General features: G+C 44.1%; 1 protein-coding gene across 1 annotated transcript in view; it reads right to left on the bottom strand.

The window, feature by feature from the left end:
* rab3gap2 (RAB3 GTPase activating protein subunit 2 (non-catalytic)) overlaps nucleotides 1-9,630 on the bottom strand; it is a gene marked incomplete at its 3' end in the record, with an annotated part of 36,607 nt that extends 26,977 nt beyond the window's left edge. Inside the window, exons 1-21 of the mRNA XM_025058414.1 lie at nucleotides 9,231-9,630; nucleotides 8,920-9,020; nucleotides 8,252-8,369; nucleotides 8,079-8,160; nucleotides 7,395-7,442; nucleotides 7,214-7,289; nucleotides 7,016-7,117; nucleotides 6,223-6,322; nucleotides 6,040-6,138; nucleotides 5,553-5,701; nucleotides 5,385-5,464; nucleotides 4,796-4,888; nucleotides 4,563-4,702; nucleotides 3,424-3,619; nucleotides 3,190-3,333; nucleotides 2,854-2,936; nucleotides 1,690-1,754; nucleotides 1,515-1,605; nucleotides 1,298-1,419; nucleotides 316-526; nucleotides 131-228 (exon numbers count right to left, since the gene is read on the bottom strand). Coding sequence (XP_024914182.1) covers nucleotides 131-228; nucleotides 316-526; nucleotides 1,298-1,419; nucleotides 1,515-1,605; nucleotides 1,690-1,754; nucleotides 2,854-2,936; nucleotides 3,190-3,333; nucleotides 3,424-3,619; nucleotides 4,563-4,702; nucleotides 4,796-4,888; nucleotides 5,385-5,464; nucleotides 5,553-5,701; nucleotides 6,040-6,138; nucleotides 6,223-6,322; nucleotides 7,016-7,117; nucleotides 7,214-7,289; nucleotides 7,395-7,442; nucleotides 8,079-8,160; nucleotides 8,252-8,369; nucleotides 8,920-9,020; nucleotides 9,231-9,336 — 2,304 coding nt within the window. The remainder of the gene's footprint in view (nucleotides 1-130; nucleotides 229-315; nucleotides 527-1,297; nucleotides 1,420-1,514; nucleotides 1,606-1,689; nucleotides 1,755-2,853; nucleotides 2,937-3,189; nucleotides 3,334-3,423; nucleotides 3,620-4,562; nucleotides 4,703-4,795; nucleotides 4,889-5,384; nucleotides 5,465-5,552; nucleotides 5,702-6,039; nucleotides 6,139-6,222; nucleotides 6,323-7,015; nucleotides 7,118-7,213; nucleotides 7,290-7,394; nucleotides 7,443-8,078; nucleotides 8,161-8,251; nucleotides 8,370-8,919; nucleotides 9,021-9,230) is intronic.
* Nucleotides 9,631-10,064: the final 434 nt, after the last annotated feature.

Raw genomic sequence — 10,064 nt, 5'->3', positions numbered from 1 at the left:
GAGGAGGTGCTGTATGAGGAGGTGCTGTATGAGGAGGTGCTGTATGAGGAGGTGCTGTATGAGGAGGTGCTGTACGAGGAGGTGCTGTATGAGGAGGTGCTGTATGAGGAGGTGCTGATGCTGGTCTCACCAGCAGCTGCTGTGGACTGATGCCGGCCCGCTGCAGTGTTTCACACACTTTCTGGAGTGGACTTTTTCCACACAGACAACCCCAGAAGAGAAAGTTTCCTGCAGAGACACAGCAGGAGTCGCAGGAGTCAGAGGAGTCAGAGGAGTGAGCGACCAATGAGAAACAGTTCCAGAGGTCAGTCCTACCCAGTTGGTTCCAGTCCCCTTCCGATCCTCGGTTCACCTTCAGCTCTCCGTTCTCCGTCACCTCCATCTGAGACAGAAAGGCCTGAGCGCTGAGGGGGGAGTCGGGGGAGTCCTGAGCAAACGTGACACTGGGTCTGGAGGTGAGCTGGCTGTAACGATGTAGGATAGGACCCACGCGGGACACTTCTTCCTTTAGGACTTCTACTGAGTCCTGCTGGAAAACAGGAAGTAGAATCCAAGAATACATTTAGGAGGAAAAGAAAAACAACCATTCATTACTGCAAAATATAAACAGAAATATACTGTTCACAGACAAGTGTCTTTGTGGTTCTGTAGGATAAATATAAATAAATATATGACCGTATGTACGATAAATATATGACCGTATATACGAACAATATATGACCCTATATATAAATATATGACCGTATATACGATAAATATATGACCGTATATATGATAAATATATGACCGTATATACGAAAACTATATGACCATATATACGAAAACTATATGACCGTATATATGATCATTTGTATGATAAATATATGACTGTATATATGATAAAAATATGACTGTATATACAAAAACTATATGACCATATATACGACAACTATATGACCGTTTATATGACCATATGTATGATAAATATATGACCGGATAAATGATAAATATATGACCGTATATATGATAAATATATGACTGTGTATACAAAAACTATATGACCATATATATAAATATATGACCATATATACGACAACTATATGACCGTTTATATGACCATATGTATGATAAATATATGACCGGATAAATGATAAATATATGACCGTATATATGATAAATATGATCATATATATGATAAATATATATATACATATATGTCAGTACTCACTCACTGTGTGACAGTCCTCACTGTGTGACAGTACTCCTCTGTGTGACAGTACTCACTGCGTGACAGTACTCACTGTGTGACAGTCCTCACTGTGTGACAGTACTCCTCTGTGTCTGTGGTGGACTGAAGCTGCTGGACGTCAGTGTAGAGCTGCAGCAGTTTGGTCTGTGAGCAGCAGAGTTGGAGCAGCTCTGTGTCCACCTGGTCTGGGTCTGAGGAGGACAGAGACAGACAGAGGAACGATCAAGCATCTGAAACAACGACAGACACCGAGTCACAGACACCGAGTCACGGCAGGACCACCCACCCTGCTGCTTCAGCGTGTCATATAAGGAGCGTGTGATGTCACTCAGACAGGAGACTGGAGCATTTCTATTGGACAGCAGTGACTCCAGAGCCTGAAACAGAACCACACACCTTCAGTTTCTCAGTCATTTCCTACGGGACCACGTGTTGAACACCGACCACTGATCTTCACTCACCTGTTTCTTCATGGCAGGATGTTTGATCTCCAGGAGAGCACTTTTGACTTCAGTCCCCAGAACATCTGTTCAGAGAAGAACAAAGGCTAAACCCACTGCACCACTGTGGTACCGCAGTCCTACAGTAGTCCTACCCTACAGTAGTCCTACAGTACTACGGTAGTCCTACAGTGGTACAGTAGTCCTACAGTAGTGTAGTCCTACAGTGGTACAGTCCTACAGCGGTACAGTCCTACAGTCCTAGAGTAGTCCTACAGCGGTACAGTCCTACAGTCCTAGAGTAGTCCTGCAGTGGTACAGTCCTATAGTAGTCCTACAGTGGTACAGTAGTCCTACAGCAGTCCTACAGTGGTCCTACAGTAGTCCTACAGTGGTCCTACAGTAGTCCTACAGTGGTACAGTAGTCCTACAGCAGTCCTACAGTGGTACAGTAGTCCTACAGTAGTCCTACAGTGGTCCTACAGTAGTCCTACAGTGGTCCTACAGTAGTCCTACAGTACTACGGTAGTCCTACAGTGGTACAGTAGTCCTACAGCAGTCCTACAGTGGTACAGTCCTACAGCGGTACAGTCCTACAGTGGTACAGTAGTCCTACAGTAGTGTAGTCCTACAGTGGTACAGTCCTACAGTGGTACAGTCCTACAGTAGTCCTACAGTGGTACAGTCCTACAGCGGTACAGTCCTACAGTGGTACAGTAGTCCTACAGCAGTCCTACAGTGGTACAGTCCTACAGTAGTCCTACAGTGGTACAGTCCTACAGTGGTACAGTCCTACAGCAGTCCTACAGTGGTACAGTCCTACAGCGGTACAGTCCTACAGCGGTACAGTCCTACAGCGGTACAGTCCTACAGTGGTACAGTAGTCCTACAGCAGTCCTACAGTGGTACAGTCCTACAGTGGTGTAGTCCTACAGTGGTACAGTCCTACAGTGGTACAGTCCTATAGTAGTCCTACAGTGGTGCAGTCCTACAGTGGTACAGTCCTACAGTGGTACAGTCCTACAGCAGTCCTACAGTAGTCCTACAGTGGTACAGTCCTACAGCGGTACAGTCCTACAGTGGTACAGTAGTCCTACAGCAGTCCTACAGTAGTCCTACAGTGGTCCTACAGTAGTCCTACAGTAGTCCTACAGTGGTCCTACAGTAGTCCTACAGTAGTCGTACCAGGCTCCAGGTCTCTGCTCTTCAGTAACACTGAGAGTTTCTTCAACAGGTGCATGTCTTTGGCTCGCTCACTCTTTTTGTCACTGAAACAGACAAAGAGAGACGGGGGGGAGACAGGGGGAGGGAGAGAGACAAAGAGAGGGACGGGGGAGAGACAAAGAGAGAGACAGGGGGAGAGACAAAGAGACAAAGAGAGAGAGAGAGAGAGAGAGATCATTTTTCTACTGTTTCCTTTTACAGACTGTAGCAACAGCAGTACACTTGTCATACTACTTGTACACAGAGTACAGAGTACTTTGTGACCTATGATCCAGTCCTGTGTGTGTGTGGACCAACCTGAGGGCCAGGTGAAACGGGATGTTCACGGTCCTCAGCGCTCCAGAGCCGGGGTCCAGCAGACAGACCTGCTGAGTGTGGAGCTGCCACCCCTGACTGGTCACACTGTTGACCCCCATCAGACGGTAGCCAGCGTACAGCAGCCTGACACACACACACACACACACACACACACACACTGATATATTTCTGAAGTAACTAGACCAAAGACACGTCAGTAAACGCAGCCCACACCTGCAGTGTTTGCCCACGGTGAACGCTCCGACCCGTGGCCCCTGCTGCATGGCCCACACCTCCAGGATCCCCCTGCGGGGGGCGTAGATGACCAGGAACAGAGCGTGCCGTCTGGGGAGGGAGGCAGAGGGGGAGAAATCCCGATCTCCTCGCTCCTCTGAGATCTGCAGCCAACCCAGCTGAGCGTCTCTGTACCCTGGAGTCAGAGGACGAGGACGAGGACGAGGATGAGGACGATCAATAATCAGTAGTCAGTGTGAATGACTTTCATCTTATGTATTTGGACTGGGAAGAAAGAGCCTCTTAAATATATATATATATATGTATATACAGTATATACTGTATATAAATATATATAGATAAATATATAAAGAAAAGTAAATAAATGTACTAATGCAGTACACATCTAGAGTCTCCTGCAAATACTAAATTAAAAATACAACACAATATAAATATATAAAAATATAAATATATATAGATAAATATATAAAGAAAAGTAAATAAATGTACTAATGCAGTACACATCTAGAGTCTCCTGCAAATACTAAATTAAAAATACAACACAATATAAATATATAAAAATATAAATATATATAGATAAATATATAAAGAAAAGTAAATAAATGTACTAATGCAGTACACATCTAGAGTCTCCTGCAAATACTAAATTAAAAATACAACACAATATAAAATATATAAAAATATAAATATATATAGATAAATATATAAAGAAAAGTAAATAAATGTACTAATGCAGTACACATCTAGAGTCTCCTGCAAATACTAAATTAAAAATACAACACAATATAAATATATAAAAATATAAATATATATAGATAAATATATAAAGAAAAGTAAATAAATGTACTAATGCAGTACACATCTAGAGTCTCCTGCAAATACTAAATTAAAAATACAACACAATATAAAATATATAAAAATATAAATATATATATTACAACGTAAATGTAACATTAGACACAACAAATGAAATAAAAAGTTAGTGGCAGCTATGAAGAATAACAATACTGAGACAGAACCAAAATATATTTGTTGACCTTTGAATTCACTGTCAGCACCTAAATATATATTTCACCCAACATATATTGACTGAACTGCGCTCAGTAACAAACACTCACCCTTCCACATGCGAACAGCGACACCTCTGGACAGGTCCAGCAGAGTGACGCGGCCAAAGTCGTCTGTGACTCCGGCCAGAGTGTTGCAGGGAGACAGACAGATGGACTCTCCATGACGACGGGAGTCTGGAAGACCAAACCTGGAGCACAGAGGTCAGGGGTCAACCAGGGGACATCAGTCTGGTCCAGACCGTCTCACATGTCCATCAGTGGATGGACATCAGCTACACTACCTGATCCCTAAAGGAGTGGCAGCCTCCACCTTAGGCTTGTGTTTCTGGACCGACTCCTCTTCATGTTTGTTCTTGTTCCAGCCCAGCCATCCACAAGGAGGAGCAGGAGGAGGAGGAGGAGCAGGAGGAAGAGGGTGGGGGAGGAGGAGGAGGAGGAGGAAGAGGAGAATAAATGAAGTCAGGCACAGCTGCTCATTGAACTGAAACCTGTTTCTGAACAGATATTTGAGACACAGACGGGTCACAGACACAGACACAGATGTGGTCACAGACACAGATACAGACGTGGTCACAGACACAGACACAGACGTGGTCACAGGCACAGACACAGATGTGGTCACAGACACAGACACAGATGTGGTCACAGACACAGACACAGACGTGGTCACAGGCACAGACACAGATGTGGTCACAGACACAGATACAGACGTGGTCACAGACACAGACCCAGACGCGGTCACAGACACAGATACAGACGTGGTCACAGACACAGACCCAGACGCGGTCACAGACACAGATACAGACGTGGTCACAGACACAGACACAGACGTGGTCACAGACACAGACACAGACGTGGTCACAGACCTACCTGGCAGCACTGAACAGAGCGGAGGTCAGTTTACTGGCCACGGCCAGAGCCACGTGAGAGAGGAGCGGCTGAGAACTCCCCTGAGAGGAGGTCCAGAAGGAGATCATTAACATGGAGTCAGTCCATATATGGTCAACATCACAGACACAGACAGACACAGACACAGACCTCTACAGCGTAGTAAAAGCCAGTGTAGGGTCCTCCTCCCACAGTGACATACTGGCTCATGGCTGGGGGGCTGCCTTTGACTGAAGCATGAAACCCCCCCAGAACAGAAGCGTTCTTCATCTGGTCAAAGACACACAGGGTCATGATGCCTGAGGAGGAGGAGGAGGAGGAGGAGAGGGAGGAGAGAGAGAGAGACTGAGAGTGGAACGGGGTCCTGTCTGTCTGTCTGTCTGTGCTGTTCCCTCCATCCACCCCTGACCCTGGTCCCAGACCTGACCCTGGCCCCAGACCTGACCCTGGTCCCAGACCTGACCCTGGTCCCACAGTAGATCTGTATGAATCTCTACGTTCCAGTGTCTCAAACACAAACTTGTTCTTAATGTATGTCCTTCCAAACAAAGTTGGCAGGACATCAATGAAGTACTGATAAAGTACTGTTGAAGTACTGATGGAGTACTGTTGAAGTACTGATGGAGTATCTTCTCACCAACACTGCTGTGGTCCACGATGGAGTCCATGTCCTGCAGACCCCACTTCTTGTAGGCCAGAGGAGGAGGTTGGATGACATCACTTCCTACTGCTGCAGCTGAATCAGCACAAACACAAACAGCTGTGAGACCTTCCGCTCTGCCACCCCCCTCCCCCCCACCCTCCCCAACAGACCCCTCACCTCTGGCCACCTGGTTCCTGCAGGCCCTCAGAGACTGGAAGAGGCTGAAGCCATCGATGGTGACCAGGGCAGCGGGGTAGAGGATGGTCAGCTCCTCGTGCTGTGGTCAGAAGGTCAAAAGGTCAACTACTTCATCTGATTAGTCATTGGCTAACTGTGGACCTACTAAGGGTTAATGATAATTCAATCAGATGTTAGACGATTAATCGTGATTAATCAACATTCCTGAATGTTGGCAGTTGAAACAGACGACTCATGTACACGTAATATTTGAAACACTGTGTACTCACTGTCACAGACACATACTCTAAGAGTATTAGTGTGTGTAGACAGTTTACATTAACATCATAACCAGGCTAACTAGGCTAACCAGGCTAAACAGGCTAACTAGGCTAAACATGGACTAAGGTGTTAAGTGGATGATGCTAATGCTGTTTTCTACTCCTTTTCAGACGTGTGGACATCGTCTCCACCAAAGTACTTTGATTGTGCTGTAGTACACAGTACACAGTACTAATACACACGTTTGTAATGAAACATTCATCCACGACCAGCGACGTAACGACGCATCGTGAATCGGTTAAAAATATTTTCAAACATGTGACAACTGTCATTGGTTGAAATAAAAACTGACTGGTCCGTCAAGGTGTGAGGAGTCACTGGTCAGACCATGACACTACACACTCCAGTCCAGTAGGTGGCAGTATGCTCCTAAAAACCCACTATTAAACCCAGACGTCAGGTCTCTGCGTAGGCTTATCTGGTACTGCTACAGTAATACACGCTGTAGTACCTGCTCTGTGACACCAGGGTGACGGGGAACCTCGTAGGTGCGACACTTGAGTCTCAGTACCGGGTCTTCGTGCAGCAGCTGTGACAGCAGCAGAACTCCATTCTGAGGTCACAGACACAGTCATCAGTCTGACAAGGAGAGAAGAAGAAGAAGAAGACGACGAAGACGACAGAGTCGTGGTGACGACCGACGACGTACCTCGGTGTAGAAGCGGACGTAGCCTGAGGTGAAACCAACGACCACACACGTCCAATCGGGTCGCCCTGTGGAACTCCTACAAATACACACAAACGCAGTACACAATATTTGCATGAATACATATGGACGACAGTACCAGCAGTATCAGCAGTACCAGCAGTCTACCACCAGGTTACCGTACCTCTTTTGACTCGCCAGTGGAATACAGACACAGCTGCTCACACACTCTCTGTGAGGAAGAGAAGAACACGTTAATCTGTACCAAGTTCTCTTTCTAAAATATGTCATTTCTGTCTGCTGATGATTTGACTAGTTTTTTTCTTGCACTGGTAAGACCTTTAAACCAGCTTTCAAAATGTACTTTAAAATAAATACACGTTCTAATGATGAGTCAGCAGAAAAGTCCAAAACAAACAAGCACTAACACGATATGACTCGCAATTTTTTTGTTCATGATACGATTTTAACATGTTTTTTTAAAGCAAAATGACAGTCTTGGTTTACCTGCAGGACACTACGATTTCCCAGCCTGCGATCTATAAACTACATCTATCTATCTAACCAGTGGTTCTAGGAGCATACTGCCACCTAGCGGACTAGAGTTTGTAGTGTCATGGTATGACCAGGGACGGACCAGTCCATTTTTATTTCGACCAATGAGAGTTGTCATCGTGAATCAATCCTACAGAACGATACACTTTGTTACGTTTTCTGACGAGGTCCACAGTAAAATTAGGGTTAGCATTAATCTGGTCTGTGGTCCACGAAAAGGTTCTGAGAGTTTTGCTGGACGTAAGGTACTTCATTGTACTTCATTGTACTTCATATTCACATTCCTTCGTGTTTAAGGTGAATTCACACTCACCCTTCCTCTGAGCTCAGGGTCCCGGACCAGGACACAGCCAAAGTCATCTCTTCTCTACCACTGTCATCTGTGCGCCACTTGGCTGGAGGGAGAACCACAGTTTGAACATCAGTCACTAACACCTCTCTCTCTCTCTCTTCACGTCTGTCTCTGAGTCTGAGTGTGGCTCTAACCAGAGAGGAAGACGGCTCTGTGTTCACGGGCTACAACCAGCAGATCAGAGCAGGGAGACAGTGACACGGTGCAGTCCTGCAGCCAGGGTCCAGTCTGCCCGCCGGCCTCTTCCTCTGACTGGGTTCACACCACAAGAGCAGATGTGAAAATCCAACTTCAGTGAGTGAACGTCATCAGTGAAGCAGACACTCAGATACAACATGTCAGGGCAAAACTATGACTTTTACTTAGTAACATCTGGAGATATAATATATGTACATATATTACATACATGTACATACATGTACATATATATGTAGATATATTACATATATGTACATATATTAGATATATGTACATACATGTAGATATATTATATATGTATATATATAATATATGTACATATACATGTACATATATTATATATAACAGTACATATATATAATATATGTACATATATATGTACATATATTATATACAGTATGTGTACATATATGTACATATACATGCATATGTACATATATAATTACATATACATATGTATAAATATATATACATACATATATACACATATATACTGTTGTTGGGTTTGAATAAATATTTGATTTCTATTACATTGGTCACTTGTGATTATCTTTGACTACATTAAGCAGAAAAGTCAAGTGAAAATGTGTCCAAAAACACCGACTGTTGGAGTAGAAACAGGCCGCTGCTCCTGCTCCTCCTCTTTGTGGTCCCCACTTTCCCACGCCGACTCCCAGTCAGATGTGTCCCAGGACAGCTGGTTTTCTGTTGAAGAGAAGGTGAACACCAGTTAGAACCATCTGTGACGTGTGCTCTTCATGTCAGAGGTCAAAACATGTTGTTAATACATGATAAATTGTTAATATAAAATAAGTTCAAATATCAGCACTTGGACTAGATGAACTGGATACACTGGATAAACAGACCGAGCTGTTGACATGACTGTCCCGGTGCACATCCACCGAGCCTCAGTACCTGCTTCATTCTCCTCCACTCGCTCGGTTTTCTGGCTCTGGAACAGAAAGTCCCGGACCGTCTTGAGCTCCTGGAGCCGACAGAACTCTAACAGACTGCAGGACATGTCGCTGTCGTCCGGTCGGAACCCTGGCAGACAAGGAACCAGCCAGTTAGCCTGACTGCTAACAACCCTGCGTCGAGTATAGCCGGAGCTTCTCAGACAGTGTCCGACTTTGTTGACTGAATGACAGCCTCCTCGGAGCAACAACCGTGGCTTAAACTATGTCGTCGACACTTTTTAATACATGTCTGGATATATACTTTGCCCAAACTACGCAGTTTCCACCTCAACACTGAGGCACTGATGACACATCCATCGTTAGCATAAAAACACGTGTTCACTTCCGGGTAAATCAGTCAAATCCTTCAAAATAAAAGCAGCTTACATGTACGTTCAAAGGCTCTTTGAAAATACTTCATTCAATAACGAACAATACAAAAGATCAAACTACTGCCCATGTGAAGCATATAATTATAAACACTTTTATATTTCATTATAAATACGTACTAAACCATTTTCATTGCGTACGAACATATTTTTCCAGGAAGTGCAATTTTTATTTCAAAATATGCAGAATATCATTAGATAACTAATGTTAGGCCGGAAATGATCAAATGTAAGTAAAATATGTAAAACATAACATAGAAACAGGATGAAAGCAGCTTAAATAAGAAGAGAACTTAGTCAGACTAAAAATATTACAGTATTAAAGGCAATAACAATGACAATTATACTACAAATTAATATAATAATCAATATAATGATCAAATTAAAATAATCAAATAAAAGAA

Source organism: Cynoglossus semilaevis, chromosome 1 (genome assembly GCF_000523025.1).
Source record: "Cynoglossus semilaevis isolate Cse_v1.0 chromosome 1, Cse_v1.0, whole genome shotgun sequence".
Lineage (NCBI taxonomy): Eukaryota > Metazoa > Chordata > Actinopteri > Pleuronectiformes > Cynoglossidae > Cynoglossus > Cynoglossus semilaevis.
The sequence above is the reverse complement of the archived record's forward strand: the minus strand, read 5'-3'. Positions and strand labels throughout refer to the sequence as shown.